This window comes from Xyrauchen texanus, chromosome 16 (genome assembly GCF_025860055.1).
Source record: "Xyrauchen texanus isolate HMW12.3.18 chromosome 16, RBS_HiC_50CHRs, whole genome shotgun sequence".
Lineage (NCBI taxonomy): Eukaryota > Metazoa > Chordata > Actinopteri > Cypriniformes > Catostomidae > Xyrauchen > Xyrauchen texanus.
In genome coordinates this window covers 26,191,745-26,210,370 of record NC_068291.1, presented here as the reverse complement: position 1 = coordinate 26,210,370, position 18,626 = coordinate 26,191,745, and the positions used below count along the sequence as shown (strand labels likewise).

General features: G+C 37.8%; 1 protein-coding gene across 7 annotated transcripts in view; it reads left to right on the top strand.

Moving 5' to 3' along the window:
* Window positions 1-10,803, top strand: part of LOC127657273 (tetratricopeptide repeat protein 7B-like) — a 54,483-nt gene extending 43,680 nt beyond the window's left edge. For 4 of the 7 annotated variants that reach the window (XM_052145994.1, XM_052145993.1, XM_052145998.1 and 1 more), the window contains 3 exons: window positions 3,381-3,521; window positions 5,768-5,970; window positions 9,013-10,265. In XM_052145994.1, coding sequence (XP_052001954.1) covers window positions 3,381-3,521; window positions 5,768-5,970; window positions 9,013-9,234 — 566 coding nt within the window. In that variant the 3' untranslated portion in view covers window positions 9,235-10,265. Of the gene's footprint in view, window positions 1-3,380; window positions 3,522-5,767; window positions 5,971-9,012; window positions 10,266-10,593 lie in introns of those variants that run through there. The other 3 variants (XR_007972260.1, XR_007972261.1, XM_052145995.1) reach the window with 3 other exon arrangements.
* The last annotated feature ends 7,823 nt before the right edge of the window (window positions 10,804-18,626 follow it).

Here is an 18,626-nt window from a genome sequence, read left to right as displayed (position 1 = left end):
TCAAAAGAGTTTGAAACCTGAGTAAAATCAACCAAAAGTGTTTTAAGGGTGAATTTTACTGATCCTTTAATTACTTCAAAAGTTATTGTTTAAATATTGATTATTTGTCATTAGGAACACTTGATATAAAGTGGGAGATATCTGATGGAATAGCATACAGGTCTCTGGAGCATAGACCAAAAGCTCTTATTTCCTTTAGTGTCTCAAGTTTAGCAGCTCCTCCATGTCTGGGCTCTGTTAACATAGTAATGAAGCATTTCAGAGCACAGGAGCGCTGTAATGATTTCAAGATCTCACTGAGAGGTGCTCATTTAGAGGCAAGAAGGATGGACATGAGATCCAAAATGAATCTTAGCCGGTGAAAGTATTGGCTTGTTGTTTGATCCAAGCCAAAGATCACAATTACAATTGTTTATATTTAGGGTCAGGGATTGGAACAAAACTGTATCTCATCTCACACTGTTTATGGTATGGACTTTTAATTATGCTTGGAATTGTGCAGCTTGTTGAGGAGAGGTGCGCTATTACTTTTCTAAGCAATCAGACTAACGATTTTTACTTGTCAGACAATACAGTGAAAACATCTTAGACTTTGAACTACATTGGAGGAGCTACATCTAGGGATCAGAATATCATAGACTTTGTCCAGAAAAGCAACCACATAGCAATAACCCAGAACACTAACAACCACCCAAAACATCATAACTTTGTGGCAACAGTGTTTGCATTTATAAACACCTCTGAAATGTATAAATCATATCTAAATAAACTTAAAATTGCTTGTTCGTATAAAATGTTTTTTTGAAAGATTATGGCAAAAAAATGCACACTGAATATTTAGGTTCTGGTGAAAAGAGTACTGTCTCTTTAAAAACATATTTGCTTTTTCTGTGTTTGTGTGATGATGTTTAAAAGCTCCTTCCGCTGTTAGCATTGAGCTCCATAGTCATGCTCTTCCTACAGCCAGATCTGATGCATCATGAGAGTCTGTTTAAATTTGTGTGTACACGCATGTGCTTAAGAGAAAAGTGAATCTCTTAATAAATCTAGAATCTAGTCTTTATCTAGAAAGTACTTCTAATGAAACTCAGCCTAAAGAGTGACACCAGCTCTGTGACCCCTCACCTGCCTGATAGTTTCCTTTACTTTAGTAGTTTGTAAGAAACATTTACTGGGTCAAACATTATCAGTCTAGTTCTGTATAAGACTTCTATATGACCTTGATAATCCATTATTGAGGAACACTCATGTACCAAACGTTCTATTTTATGGCTCCTATTTGTTCATTCTTGTGGTCTGCATGGGTTTTTAAGGCTATGGTATATGACATTCAGTAAGAGATCCCCTGGAAGCCTTTTAAACTCATAGCCTTGGTGTTTTGTCCAGTGATCCATGCCTTTGTCCACAGTCACTATAGAAACTCTAAACATAGGAGCAGCAGCCATGGATTTGACTCAACAGGCTCATTGCTAAAGAGAAAGAGAGAGAAACTGGGATGTACATGGATCGATTTCAGGCTGAATGTGCTTTATATCCCGCTGGTCTGGTCAATAAAGTCAGCCTATGACTCATGAAGACTCTGTTGGGGTTCAGAGGAACATATTAGGATCTTCAGAGACTTTAATGACCACACTGATACCCTGACTAGAGCTCTGCTGGGCAGCCACATGTCCAGACAAATAGGCACTACATGATTGCTGAACTGCAATTTCAGTTCACTCAGTGCAGGAGACTTTTGTGGTGTCTTTTGTTCATTCTTTGTGGTTCATCTTCTGAATCTGGCTAATTAAAAAGCAACTAAGGCCAAATCTGGAAAAAATTGGTAACATTTTATTAGAAGACAAAGGTGTAGATTTTGTTTGAATATTCGGTGGATTGCAGCATGAATAACTGCTACATCGGCATGCCCAAACAATCCTATTCAGACAGGAAGACATGCTTCATTTTCACTGGTCTGTTGCTCTGGTTGAAATTTGTATGTTGCAACCAGTGCTTCAAATGCAAGGTTTAAAGGGATAGTTCAACCAAAAATGAAAATTCTCTTATCATTTACTCAACCTCATGCCATCTATGATGTGTGATGAAAGGATTTTCATTTTTAGGTAAACTAATCCTTTACATATTTGCTGCTGCTTTACTAAACCTTATTAGAGCTTCATGCACAATCTTACGCCAATTATGCTTAATAAGCTGATGTGTGTAAATGCCTTAAACTGTTTATGACCATATAAACTGTATAAAGGAAATCCGTTTTAGCATAAACCGATCGATATGGAAGATTTTTGCCCATTACTCTGAATTTGTATCGCATGTAAACACATTTACCGGCATTTTTACCAGCTTGTCCAATGTATGCCAGTGTTCTGAACGTGATTGTTTGTTTGTTTGTTTTTGCGTGGTCAGATTTTTGGAATAAACACATTTTTAAAAGTAATCAGCATATTGGTGTGCATTTAAACACGCTCACTATCTACTATGAACATACTTTTGCTGGATGTCCATATGTGTTTTGTGTAAGAGTGCTTTCACACTAGTGCTTTTGATACACAGCCGGGTTTGTCTGATGTCAAATTTTCATTTGATTGGTATAAACACCATTTCCCAAATTCTGTCCGATCACATTTCTTCAAATATATTTTGTCGGCCCGTGGCAGCCACGCTAACAGTCTTCACATCTTTGCACATTCAAGTTTTGATTGTAAGTGATCCAATATACAAATACTTCAATAACACAGTGAAACTGGCATCTTCTCTTGTTACTAGGCCATTACCTAGTTACACTGGTAAATAGCTGCCGCATTGATGGCGAAATTGTGCGGCAGTTCAGACCCAAATAATACAACAAAAACTAAATCTGCAGGAGGAGAGGGTAGAAATAGAACTCTGGTTTGGACCAAGCAATCAAACTAAGTGTGAAAGCACCCTTCAAGTTTTGTCCACATTTTTTAAACTTCGACAGCAGAGTCCACAATGTTAGTTTTCTGAATCTTTTTCATGCATTCAGATTCTAGAAAATGTCTCAGACCCTCAAGCCTGTATGATATTTAATCTCTTAAATTAAGCTCAGTTTCTCATCCCTACTCCTGGAGGGCCACTTTTCTACAATCTTGAATATTGAGATGAGAAATCATTGTTTCCTTGTCTCCATGAAACCTTCAAACCCTATGGAATTAAGAAATTTCAAAGCCGGCCCCTGTGTATTAAATATGCGAGGACAGAGTTTAGCTATATGGTGATACTAGTTCAGCATTTTCAGTCAGAGAGTCCTGAAAAACATAACCCCTAATATGTGGAGTGTTGTGGATATATAGAGTCAAACCCTAAATAGAGAGAAGCTCCAATGGATATGCCATTGCTCACTGTCTGTGTTTCCACTGCAGGTTCCATCCATGCCACCTCCATAGCAGCCTCACGGGTGGAGCAGGCACTGTCAGAGGTGGCTTCCTCCCTGCAGAGCAGCGCTCCAAAACAGGGACCCCTCCACCCTTGGATGACCCTCGCCCAGATCTGGCTTCATGCAGGTATATGCCATACCTTCCACCCTAATTTGGATCTCATGCCCACAAGCCTTGTCCACATTGCTATAACTCACAAAAAAAAAAAAAAAAAAAAGGGTTTTATTCATCTCTTTTTTTTTTTTTTTTTTTGTGCTGTACATAATGAAGAAAAAAAATAGTGCTGCTGTAAAATAACATTTTAAGAGCACACCATTTTTAAAAATAGACAGAATATTCCTCACTGTATCCTTAGTGAACCAATGTTGTTATTAATAGCTGTCATTGTCTTGGATAATACATTGGCAAAACTTGGTGAAATTACACTGGATGCTTTTGCACTTTGCATTACTTATACGGAGATGCTGATTGCAGACAAAGCTTCACATTTTGCCAAACATATCCATGCCGAACCTACTGTATGCTTATTTCATTGCATTTTCAAAACAGTTACAATTTGGGAAGGGCATTACGATGGTATACATTCTGGTATACATTCTGTGCGATGGTAGAAATGTGTCAATAGGTGGAGAATCTGCTGTACTGCTTATTCCATGGTATATCTGCAGTGTGAATTAGAAAATCTGAAAACCCTAGTCTAGTCTGCATACTGTGGCACAGATCATCGCTTCCTGTATAGACTGCTTTAAAATTAACGCGGTAATGCATGCAGTAAATTGAAATGTTTTAACGCATACATTTTTCTTAATCGCGATTAACGCATTTACCGTTAACACAGCATAAACACTGGTTAGAAGGGCGAAACCTTTGCGACGAGTCCGCCCGGAGTTACACTGATGTACACACCACAAACACACACAACAACAGCTGTTTCTTGATCAAATGATGACTAAAGGAGCTCTTGACTCAATTTGTTGTACAAATCAAGCATTTTTCAGCCCAGGTAATCTGCATTTTAATTATCACAGAAGCACGGCAAGTCTTAACTATCAACAAAATGGGTGAACATGTCTAAACGATTGCGGTAACAAAGCGGGTAGCCAAAATCTACTGGAAGTTTGATATTGTGGAGGATGAGAGATTAAGAGATTTAATGCTCATTGCAATGATAATGCAACCTATGGCGGGATTACTTCTTTTAATAAGTCAAACTCCCATTTAGACTTGGGAAATGTTTAATATTACATGAATTGGTGCTATTTTAGTGCATTTTTATCTTTATATTGTGGAAGTCTTTGTTTGGAAAATGTTAATAAAGCAATATATTGTTACATTTTGTATTGTTTTCTTAAAATGGAAATAAATGCTTTATGACAGGAAAAGAAGGCTACTTGGTGTTAAATTTCAGCACTTTGAATAGCTGCGATTAATCACGATTAACTACGAATAATGATGCGATTAATCGTGATTTAAAAATGTTAATCGACTGACAGCACTAATTATAATCGAAGCAATTTAGTTTTGACATGTTGCATGTTATAATGTAATTGTAACTAGAATATTTACAATGTATTACAATTATATTACTGTTTTTAGTCTTTTGTTACTCAAGTGTTAAATAATGTATAGCTTTTTATAATATGCCGTTATTATTGATTTGTTATAAAGCCCAAACATAAAATTAGATGAAGTTTCTTTTAGTTTTTGAAATATTAAAGTTAAAAAGAATACATGTAATAGATAAAACATTTAGGGGTATAATTTACAGAAAAAAATAATTGTATTGTGATATATATACAATTTATCAATTTACTAAATATATATTACTGTGATATAAAATTACTCAAACTGTGAAATACAATTTGGATCATTCCACCCACCGCTAATTCTGTATTTCACTGTGTGGATGCTTTAATTTGTTGTCTCAGGATAATACAGTCAACTCCGTTAAGACTAATTATTCTTTAATCGGTTTGCCTGTCATCAAGCCAAGTAAGGAAACCCTGGCAGAGCTTGGCAGGGTTAAATAGGTGTCAAGAGTGAAGCTCGTTTAGTAGTCATTTTCGCTTGTTGTTGACAGTGTATGTTGTCTGAAACCTGAAGAGGGAAGAGACACCTCCATCATTTGTCTCGAGTCAGTCCCCCTCTGTCATCACCTGCTCATTGCTGTTTATGACCTGAATTTGAGAAAAACAGTTATAGCTTTGAGGTGTGATGATGTAAGCCTTAAAGCCTGTTTGAGAATCTCATTTCCTGTTTGACTTCAGATCAGATAATCGACTCTGATCAGTTACCCCCAACAATAAATCTTTCTATATTTCCTCTTTATCACTCCTTCACATCTTTATCTCTTATCCTCTCTGCCTCTACAGCGGAGGTGTATATTGGAATGGGGAAGGCGGCAGAGGCCACAGCGTGTACACAGGAAGCAGCCAACCTGGTCCCCATGTCCCATAATGTGTTGTTTATGAAGGGTCAGGTGGCAGAGCTGCGGGGGAACGTGGACGAGGCCAAGCGCTGGTATGAGGAGGCGCTGTCCATCAGTCCCACCCACGTCAAGACCATGCAGAGACTGGTGAGCATGTAAACACACAGTCTCCAAAAATTATGCCTTCAACCTTCATAACATTTATGCATTTGGTAGATGCTATTATCAATACTGGACTGACAGTGCATTCAAGGTATACATTCAATCAGTATTTGATCTCTTGGGGGTTCCTAAGGCATTTCATGGGGTCTTTAATGTAAATACCAAAAGTTTAATCAAATAAATTAATTCCTGGTTCTGTGTAAACACACATACTGCCCACATCAAGACCACTGTCCTCCCTCTGGTCACAACACATTCACTACTTGCAACATGTATGTGTGTGGGGGGGTAACGAGGGTGGTTTAGGAGGAAAAAATTTTAGCTTACAAAGTGGTAATTACAAGGGTATTATGCTGTAAATATAGACATTTCTCGTGTCCCCATCAAATCAATCAACTCAAATCGCTTAAACATACTAAACTATGTTTTTTTGAAAATTTTAATTGTGAGGGTTAGGGTTAGGGGATAGAATCTATAGTTCGTACAGTATAAAATCATTATGTCTATAGAGAGTCCTCATAAGGATAGCCATACCAACATGTGTGAGAGAGAGAGAGAGAGAGAGAGAGAGAGACATAGACAGTGAGAAGGGGGAAAGATAGGAGACCTCAATCCAGTGTTAGTAGTTGAGTCCAGTATATATAAGCTTGGCAGAGAGGGTGTGATAGTGTGAGAGTTTGATAGTGTGTGTGTGTGTGTGTGTGTGTGTGTGCGTGTATTTATCACTTTGTGGGGACCAAATGTCCCCATAAGGATAGTAAAACCCGAAATTTTTGACCTTGTGGGGACATTTTGTCGGTCCCCATGAGGAAAACAGCTTATAAATCATACTAAATTATGTTTTTTGAAAATGTAAAAATGCAGAAAGTTTTCTGTGAGGGTTAGGTTTAGGGGTAGGGTTAGGTTTAGGGGATAGAATATAAAGTTTGTACAGTATAAAAACCATTATGTCTATGGAAAGTCCCCATAAAACATGGAAACACAACATGTGTGTGTGTGTGTGTGTGTGTGTGTGTGTGTGTGTGTGTGTGTGTGTGTGTGTGTGTGTGTGTGTTTGAGTGTGATCACATTCTGCGGTCTCATGCTTTGTGTGTGTGTCTCTTAATAGTAAGCAGAAATGTCATGTCTTATAAAGGAACTCCCCTTTAGTTAGACAGCAGCAGCAGCGGGATGTATTACCCCTGTCTCTGTCAAACTTGTCTTTCTCTCTCTCTCTGTGACCTTCTTTTGTTTGTGCATGTCTGTTTATGTGTCTGACACTGTTCTAAGAGAGTGGACTCTGTCTGAATCCTTTAAGCAAGACTAAACGCTGCTCATACAAGATCAAAATTCATTACAACCTTGATTATATTTACTGGCATCTGGCATCCCTGCCCATCTTGCTTTGGTTCTTGAGTCAACAAAGCTTTATTGGCATGATAATTAACATTTGCAATGTTGTAGAAATGTATACATAACTTATAGTACTGAAATAGACGGTACAGAAAATAAAAGTGATGTAAATAAATAATTATAGGAAATGAAAAGGAAGAAAAGATAGAGACAAAATAAGTAGGAATACAATGTGATAGTATATATATTTAGTATGTACGTATCATATTTCGCAAATTCATCCACTGAACTCTTTTGTATTCTAACTATAATCTGTTTTTGTTCTTTATATATATATATATATATACACACACACACCAGTCAGCCATAACATTAAAACCACCTGCCTAATATTGTGTAGGTCCAAAACAGCACCAACCCGCATCTATTCTTCTCACCACAATTGTACATAGCGGTTATCTCAGTTACCATAGACTTTGTCAGTTCAAACCAGTCTGGCCATTCTCTTTTGACCTCTCATCAACAAGACGTTTCCGGGAGCCTGGGTAGCTCAGTGAGTATTGATGCTGACTACCACCACTGGAGTCGCAAGTTCAATTCCAGGGCATGCTGAGTGACTCCATCCATGTCTCCTAAGCAACCAAATTGGCCCTGTTGCTAGGGAGGGTAGAGTCACATGGGGTAACCTCCTCTTGGTCACGATTAGGGGTTCTCGCTCTCAGTGGGGTGCGTGGTAATTTGTGCGTGGATCGCGGAGAGTAGCATGAGCCTCCACATGCGGAGGCACTGTCTCCACATGTGCCATACACAATGAGCCACGTGATAAGATGCACGGAATGAATGTCTCAGAAGCGGAGGCAACTGAGACTTGTCCTCCACCACTTGGATTGAGGTGAGTAACCGCGCCACCATGAGGAACCACTAAGTAGTGGGAATTGGGCATTCCAAATTGGGAGAAAAGGGGATTTAAAAATTTCCATCCGCAGAACTGCCTCTGGTACCAGATGGGCTGGTTTGAGTATTTCTGTAACTGCTGATGTCCTGGGATTTTTACACAGAACATTCTCTAGAATTTACTCCAAATGGTGCCAAAACACCCAGTGAGCAGCAGTTCTGTGGATGGATCTTGTTGATGAGAGAAGTCAACATAGAATGGCCAGACTTGTTTGAACTGACAAAGTCTATGGTAACTCAGATAACCACTCTGTACAATTTTGGTGAGAAGAATAGCATCTCAGAATGCTTTTCTGAGATGTGGGTTGGTGCTGTTTTGGCGACCCGAGGGAGACCTAAACAATATTAGGCAGTGTGTATGTATGTATATGCCTGGGACATACAACATAGGTAATGAATATGCATGCACTGCACTGTATTTTCCATGATGTACACAGAGTTGAGCATTTTATATGCCAATTTTAGCCACAGGAACTGGGAAAAACATTAGTAAAGTTTCAGGAAATGCAAATAACAGAAACTGCATTAATTGCATACATTTTTGTAGTTGTTAATACTTTATTGGCATGCTTGTTTTGCATGCAATATTACCAAAGCATTAGTACACACACACACAAAAGAGACTTTTGGGAAAAACGTTCCTGTAATAGTAATCAGTACAATATACTCTACAATAAAATTGAACAGAATAAATAGTCAGAACATTCAATTCTGTCTGTCTCACTTTCTGTATTTCTGAAGGGTCTGATATTGCATCAGTTGCAGAGGTTTAGTCTTGCTGAGAAGATATTGCGTGATGCGGTGCAGGTGAACAGCACAGCCCATGACGTGTGGAACAGTCTGGGTGAAGTTCTGCAGGCACAGGGCAACGACGCGGCAGCAACCGAATGCTTCCTCACTGCCCTGGAGCTGGAGGCCAGCTGCCCCATCTTACCCTTCACCATCATACCCCGCAGCCTCTGAGACTCTTAGCCCTCACTACCAACATAACCTCTGTCCTAGAGTCATGCATGAACTACAGCCCTTACACACAATGCAAACCCCTAAAGACCCTGAAATTCCCCTGCAGTCCTGGAATGCCTGTATCACCCCTCGTGACGTGCCGAGATAGAGAGAAAGAGAGAGTGAGAGAACTCCGACCAATAGACTTTGCAACCACTCACAATACAGCTTTTATCATTGTGATCTTTTCAGCACTGTTGTTTCTTCTCGTTCTCTTTTTCTTCCTTCTTTCTTTGCTAGTATTTTCTCTTTCTTCTTGCTTCTGTACACTCAGGTGGTGATGCCCTCCCTCAAAACTCCGCCCCCTCCAGAACTCTCATTGGCCTGTGGGCCTTGTCGGTTTCACATTACTGTAAGATTGGACCAATGTGACACCTGTACAAGCTGTTGTGAGGGTGAAGCAGGTAATTGATGCAGAATGTCATCAAATCACGGTGCTTCCTTTTTCCCAAAACACATCCTGAAATCTACATCCTTTAGATTATTGTACCTGTGTGTTATAAGAATAAGTAATAACACTGACACAGAGGCGAACTTTAAAGGATAGTTCACCCAGAAATAAAATTCTGTCGTTATTCAGTCACCCTCATGTTGTTAAAAAAACTTGTATGACTTACTTTTTTTCGTGGAATAGAAAAGAATATGCAAGTGAATGGTGACTAAAGCTGTCAGTGTTCCACAAATTCACTCAGGTTTGGAACAACATAAGGGTGAGAAGATGATGACATCATTTTCATTTTTGCGTGAATCGCTTTAAGTGTGTTTAAGTGTGCTGCATGTGTTTGTGCAGATTTAAGTGGACAGAGTATGTGTTTTGTTTAAATGTGGTGATGGCCTGGTGTGTGTGTGTTTACTTTGAATGGAGTGCTCTGCTGCACACTGTTACATTGGATCCCACAAGTAATAAAGATTGTGTTTCTATGCTGTTATTCTTGAGGTCAGGTATGTCAACCATGACATGACATGACTCAAAGAGACACATTACATCTCCCTCTAAATCAAACACTGTTTATATACTGTATGTACAAATAAATCGCTTTAAGCAAATGTATGGATGCCAATAGAACACAACTAATTTAAAAGCAAATGTTTTACCTTGATTCTCTTGTTAAAAGATAAGAAAATATAGTTTTCGACATTTTGTTTTGTTTATTTTTCCACTTGTATCATGATTCAGAGGTCAGATTTATATTGTTGATTTAACAGACGTGTTATATGTTAATTTATCTGTGTTCCAGTGGCTGGGTGTTAGACAGATGAAGACATATTTTTATATATATATATATATGTATGTATGTATTCCATGTGTGTGTACCTTAGGGAAGAACATGGAGGATGTTAGACTGTTACAGATGGGCATAATTCTCACATCAAACTCCGATACAGACACTTTCTTCATAACGGTCAGAGGGACTTCAGCCATGTGAAGGAAAGAGAAATATCGTATATGTGTTCAAGTCTTAGCATGTCATGCACAGGGCCAAACACACAACTGGAAAACGTTGTTTTATGATGTCAATAAATGATTAATTGGAAAAAAAAAAAAACAATCCATGGGGTTATGCTTGTTAAGTAGAAATATTACTTGATCCAATTAAGTGTTTCTCATTTTCGGTCATCTGCTTTTTCCTCCCAGGTATCAATGTTTACTTCAGGACAGCAACGATTTGACTGTTAGAGATCATATCAACAACCACAAAGTTTTCTCTCTAATATCTGTCAGAAATCATATCAACCACCACAAAGGTTTCTCTCTAATATCTGTTTTAAGCAACTGCATTATTTTCCCTTTCAACATGCAGTAATTTAAAACAAAATTGGTGATAGTGAAATGTTGCCATTCTCTATACAAGAACACAAGACGCATATGCTTGGCCAAGGCTTTACAAGCACGCAGTTCCATTGTACTTGCTATGCATTCTTGCAAAAAAACTACATATCTGATTTAACGGCACAAACATTTGTATACACAAGTATTGCACTGATTCTTGAGTTGAGGGACAAAACATTTAAAATCTTAGTTTTATTTTTAATAATATATTAATTTGAAATGGATATATTTGTAGACAAAGGTCTCGGCTAATGAGCTAAGGGAACATGTTTTTTATAAAAACGCTTTTTTTTTCTGAAAATTGACATTTATTCACTTTATAACTTGCATCTTAGTGTAATATCTGTGAACTCCATCAGACACTAAACACATGCTATTTTAATTTGATCTATCAAACAAGAGTGTCTTTAATTATCGAATAATGGTGTTCAGTAAAGGAGTTAAGTGACAAAATGCATTCTATAATAATTTTTTTTTCTGTTTTCACACTACTCTGACAATTCTGACGGAGTTGACAATATTAAATATATTTCCATCTTAATCGTGTGTTGTACACTGGAGCAAATGTATTTATGTTTTTCTCAGTTAAAGCTGCCTCTACAGCCTAAACTAATATGCCAAAATAATTAAGCAAGTCTTAACAGAAATGATCTTGCCTGTATCTCTCTCACACCTGGCTCTCCACTTGAGGGGGATGTCTCTGTTCTCTGTACAGTAAATACATTTATTGTTATTATACCTATACGACATGTGTTAGGATGTGCAGTTGAGTCGAGCGTGTACTTCATGGAAATGTATATATGCCAATTTTAGCCACAGGAAGAGGGGACAAACAGAAACTGCATTAATTGCATTTATTTTTGTAGTTGTTAATATTTTATTGGCATGCTTGTTTTTCCGGCAATATTACCAAAGTATTAGTACACACACACAAAAGGTACCTGTAGTATTCAGTAAAATATACTTTACAATAAAATAGAACAGAATAAATAGTCAGAACATTCAATTCTTTCTGTCTCACTTTCTGTATTTCTGAAGGGTCTGATATTGCATCAGTTGTAGAGGTTTAGTCTTGCCGAGATCTTGAGTGATGCGGAACAACATCGTGTGTTGTACACTCGAGCCATTTTGTTTGTCCTCAGTTGAAGCAGCTTCTGCAGCCTAAACTAAAATGCCAAAATTATTCTGCAAATCTTAACAGAAGTGATCACAATGGGATGACGTGTTGACATGTCAAAGCTGTGACCGCAGAGACTTAAAAATTGTGTGTTTGAAATATATAAACATTACCAGGCCATGTGTCCTTGTATCTACCATGAGCAGGAAGTGGGAAAGGGGTACTCAGAGTTATAGCTGACCATGACGTTGTCTGATTTATTCAGGATTATAAAAAACATTTACTCAAATTGAGGACACCACTTTGATTTTGGAATTAAAATAAAAATTTTACTTTACCTATTGTTTGATATCTTACAGATATCACACTACCTTTCAGTAGATATTTATATTTACTGTATGAATTTGTTGCATTTTCAAACACTTTGTTTGGCAGTTTTCCATCGTGACATCTTGCTGAGGACAGGTTAATTTACATGTGCTTCCGAGTATAGAACATGCATTTTAAAAAATTAAATAATGAAATTATTTGAAAATATATGTTACAAATACACATTTCCTTTAGATGTAATTTTTTTTTTTTTTTTTTTTTTTTTGATTAAGAATGTCTTAATTTGTTAACATAAAGATGATTTTTGTACATGGAAATGTTTTGTCCCTTATCTCAAGACAGTTTGTAACGTGCACTTGTTTTGCTATAAGATTTTCCTTCTGACACATTTCAGGATGCAGCAATGCATGAAGTCAAGTTTGAGTGGCAAGAGGTATTTGCGTTCACTTGCATCGAGTATGTTTTAGGCATTATGAATTATTGCGCTCCGGCACATTCGCAAACTCGACATGTGAAATCAAGCTTGCGTAGCTTGAAGCATTTGCCATCACACACTTTTTTTGTATGTTTCAGGACTTCTGATTTCCGTCCTGGCACCTTCCTGAACTCAATGATGTGAAATTGAGCTTGTTAGATTAGAAACATTTGTTTACAACCTTACATGTTTCAGGCCTTGCGAACTGCAATTATTATTATTATTTTGGAATGCAACAATGTGTGAAATCGAGAGCAAGAAGCGTTTGCGTTCACATACTTGCGTAGAGTATGTTTCTGGTCATGTGAATTCTGTTCTGACAATTGTCAGATCTCATCGACATGTGCAAAGGAACAAGTTAGATGCGATTGCTTTGCATTTACATACTTTTGTAGAGTATGGTTCAGGTCTGACAACTTTAAAAACTCAATAACTTATGAAATCAAGCTTATAAGCATTTGCGTTCACACACATGCATAGATAATGATTTAAAGCTGACTTTTTCCGGTTAATTACTTTTCCTCTCTCTCACACACATACTGTACTTCCTCGTACACCCTGCTCAACATAACTCATGTATGTTAGATGAGCTGACTGTTTCCCTGTCTTGTGGCATGGTTGAATACCTTTAAAATGCTCTCAAAGATTGATGAAGGTCTAAAAGCTCACAAGCAGTAAGAACAACACTGTAAAGATAAGACCAGGCCAACTGCCTCTGAAGAACAAATTAATGACATGGCCTCTATGTTGCACACCAAACCAGAGCAGAAGCAGCACATATTTTTTCAGTGCCCATGTTCACAGGTAAGAGTATTTACATTGAAAGCAGATTTTGCACGGAATAGGGCCTCAACTAAGGGAAAACCGTGGGATGCAGTTACATCGGCTCGTTGCAGATTGTAAGTTTACACACATTTTTGGGAGTGCGTCCTTTTTAAGAGGAAAGAACTAAACACTTCAAAGTTTTAGCTGGTGTTTGAGCAAAGAGACATTGATATTCAATGCTTGTACATTCCGTAATTACTTATTTTTTACTATATTATTAAGCTATATTAAGAGTGATCGAGTCAAACCATCCTCTGTTGTGCAAAACAACATTCAAAGGCTCATCGTCCTCACCCTCCCCATTCCACTGAATGATGATGTTTGAAATGAGCAGCGCTCATTGTATTGGCTGTCACCACATGAAAGAATTCTTCAAAACTTATAACATTAGATTGCACCAGCATCGTGTAAGTAAGATTTCATGACAATCAAGTTTGTTTGACAATCAATACTTATCAATAGCTCACTCCTGATAAACATTAAATTTTTTTAATAGAGCGGAGCAGTTTTTTCAACAGAAACTCTGCCGCTGTCATGCCGATTTTTGTCTCCCTAGTATGATAATGGTTAGAGGTCATTGTAAGTGTGGCCTTAAGGGATATGGACCAATGACTTCCTACATTGGTTAGGGTTGGGGTGGGCAGATCGGCACAACACCTATGTAAAAGAACAAGCATTGTTTGCTGCTAAAGTTGTCCTGATGTACTGCATCTGTGCTGCTAGGGGAGAGAAGGATGTGAGGTGGGAAATGTAAAGGGTGAATAATTTAATGCACTTACTAGCCTGTTTTAAAATAATGATGCTTGCAGCTTGCTTCTTTACTGGAACGGCCACACACCAAGGAGGCTTCTGGGAGGTTTTTGAGTACAAAAAAAGAGCTGCAGAAAGAGTTTGGTCATTAATAAAGAGGTGTATTTTAGTGTGTTCTAGAGTGTTTACGTCCCCAGAGACGTCTTTGGCTCATTCGTTCTGTAAACAGCCCAGCACAGTCACTCACTGGGTCTTTGATCTGTGTCAGGAGCACATCGAACTTTAATAAGCATTTACTGACAGGTTAATTCCTCTGGTGTCTGTAGATGCTACAGCAGATCTTTTGACTAATCTTGACCAGTGTATATCTGAGGGCTTTCCTTCTGCTGTTGTAGAGCATCACTGTGCGTTGAGAGCAGGCTGAGTGGTTTCATTTATCTGACCATTGAACAGTTTGAATGGTTAGTGCATAGATGTTGAGCTCCCCAAGTTAGGCTCTCACATTTAATTATGGAATTATAATCATTTTATTTACATTATATGGTAGGCTATAATCTTGCATTTTAATCATTCATTTGTGGTGCTTGAAGAAAAAAAATAATTTAGGCTTAAACTGAAGGAGTTACCTAATCTACATCAAGGAATCAGAATATCATTGGCATAGAGACTTGGAGGTAACCTCTTTTGACTTGGGTAATTAGCGACCTCCCAGAACTCACTTTAATGTGGTTAATTTGGGTTTATATAAAATGATTCTTTACTCTACTACAAAGAACCCTTTTATCCAAAAAGGCTCTATGCACAAAAGGTTCCTTTAGGCTAAAAACTTGACAGTTTTATCTCTATTCTTGACTTATAATTGAACAACATATTGCATACATAAAATGCAATTTAACAACATCAAACATCTTGAGCATGTATATTTGCGGATTCATTTCATACTGGCATCTGCATATAGTGCAAATGTGCATTTAAGCCAAGCATTTACAGCCGTGTAACTTCCACTAGTGATCAAAAACACGGAAGCTTCCCATTTGAAATTTCAACGGTCACAGAAAGTCGGTTGAGCAACAAGCCAAAGAGTATGACATTAAAGGTGCTTTTAAAGATATTTAAGATATAAAATAAACACAAATATTTTTAGAAGATTATATCAGCTCTGTAGTTCCATACAATGCAAGTGAACGGGGATCAGGAATGGTGAAAAGTAATCCTTCAGACTCCAGTGTGTAACGCAGTTCAATGGAAAGCAGGTGGCGAGAACTGGCTTGACAATTTTAAGGATAATTTAATGATAAATTGAACCAAAAAGACAAACACACAGGTGTCGGGCAGCTGCCCGTAACACTCTCTCTGTCGCACTGCCATCTTCGGTCAGCCTTATCCCTCTCGAGCTAATTAGGTGTGTGGAATCACGATCCAGCCCCACACTCTGCCCTGCCACATTCATCCCACGTTCTCTCAGGCCGGGGAGCGTCAGTAGCTGTGTGCTGTTTAATTGACAGGCAGCTAATGTTTTTAATGTTATAATTCCGCAAATGCCCGTCTTGATGAGGATTTAATGTAAACGCAGTCGTTTATGTCTAAATTAAACTTAAACATTGGGACAAAAAGCGTATTTGCATAAAAATGTTGGACTTGAAGTGTACATGTAACCGTCTATAGGCCATGTCATATAAAGGATATTAATCAAACAACAATAACAAGGAAATGAGAAAACCACTCACTACTTTTGGCTGATTAACTTGAGTAGCTATAGTAATATTTTTTTTTTTAATATTGTTTGTTTTTTAATAATACTGACCCTGATGTAGAGTGTGTTAATTGTTATAATACATTACTAGGAAAGTAGAGATGACAAAATAATTTATAATTATGCTTAGCCTTTATAAAGATAGAAAGTATCAACATTTGCAGAGCAATATTTCAGCAGAACATTCCACCAGCCACAAACTTTAAAAGTTGTGCATCATGCATTAGAATGAGAACACAACTATTTCTGAGCTAAAAAGATACAAGAACTAAATCAATGTGAAACATTGTATCTCAAAAGGAAGACAATGTGGTCCCCCATGTGCTAAAGAAATAATTCACACAAAAATGAAAATTCTCTCATCATCTACTCACCCTCATGCCATCTGTCTATGACTTTCTTTCTTCAGAACACAAATTAAGATTTGTAGAAGAATATTTCAGCTCTGTAGGTCCATTCAATGTAAGTGAAGGGGTGCCCAAAAAGTTTGTCAAAAGTTTGATGCTCCAAAAAGCACATAAAAGCAGCATAAAGCAATACATACAACTTCAGTGGTTTAATCCATGACTTCATAATTGATATGACAGGTGTGGGTGAGAAAAGGGTCAATATTTCCTAGAAATTATTATCTCTGCACAGTAGGTGGCGATATGCATGAATAAAGTGAATCACTAAAAACACATGAAGAAAGTTAAGGTGGTGATTGACTGAGCAGGGAGGAGAATTAATAGTAAAAAAGGAATTAAATATTGATCTGTTTCTCACCACATCTATCAAATCACTTCTGAAGACATGGATTAAACCACTGGAGGCACATGGATTAGACTACTTTTATGCTGATTTATGTGATTTGTGGAGCTTCAATATTTTAGCACCGATTCACTTTCAATGTATGGACCAAAAGAGCTGAAATATTCTTCTAAAATTTGTGTTCTGCAGAAGAAAGTAAGTCATACACATCCAGGATGGCATGAGGGTAAATGATGAGAGAATTTTCATTTTTGGGTGAATTATTCCTTTTTAAGCGCGATGTAGCCCCTGTACCAAACATCTTTTCCAATGCCTGCTCCATCTCCTCTATTGTGCAGGACATGACGTGGCAAGTGATCCTGCTTATTTAGCATTTTTTTGCATTCCTTGCATTGTTTGAACATGTTTTATGCACAACAATAATGCTCTGTCGGCATTCAGGGAAATTTAGACTCTACACATAAACTGATTTTAATGTAATTATTTTATATATTACAATTTAATATGGTGATCAGTGTATTGAAAATAACTTTTTAATCTTTTAATTTCTGTTATCATGTCTCCCTTTTATTTTTTTGGAATCAGATTCATGTAGTGTTTATCATAGATAAGTGATGTACTATATAAAAAGATGGTATACAGTGTTCATTATAATGGGGCATAGGTTTTGCAACTCAGTACTCAATACTCACTACTCGTGAGTACTTTAGGACGGCTACTTTTACTCTACTCACACAAAATTTTTGGGGACGTAACAGTACTTCTACTTGAGTATGATTTTTCAGGACTCTTTACACCCCTGGTGGTGAGAACACCCCCAAAGTTGTTCACCGGGCGCCACTGTCCCGCCACAGATGTCGGGCAGCTGCCGTAACTCTCTCTCTCTGTCGCACTGCTGTCTCCTGTCGGCCTTATCCCTCTCGGTCTTCATCAGCCTAATTAGGGGCCGTGTGTGCGGAATCACGACCCGGACTGCCCTCAGCCCTGCCACCCAGTGGTTTAATCGATGTCTTATGAAGCGATAAATTTGGTTTTGGGTGACAAACACCAAAATGTAACTCCTTTCTTACTGTACATCTTGACAGTAGTTTCCTTGGCGATAATGATTTCAAGCTGGATTACACTTCCTAATGCTTCACGCATGCGCAGAGCTGTAGTTGGTACTGTTAAAATATATTGTTTAATCACTTTTCTGCAACAATAAAAAATGCGGATTTGATAAATGTTTTCTTTGTATTGAGCCAAGAGGTTAATGGTGACGTTCCCCTGTGGATATCGTGATATTTTTTTGCACGATCTTGCGTTTCCATTCTCCTGCATTCAGATGCGTTTGAATGTGAGTGAAAGGAGAGCGAAGTGTAGTGTGACCGAGGCTTGACCCTGTTAAGTGAGCGAAATAAATGAATTTATAAAGCAATTTTATGTTATTTATTTATTTTGACCTAACTCCCTGTCATTTATGACTTACATGTTTGTTTTAACATGGGTATTATAGCTCTGATCCTGTTACTGATTGGCAGCC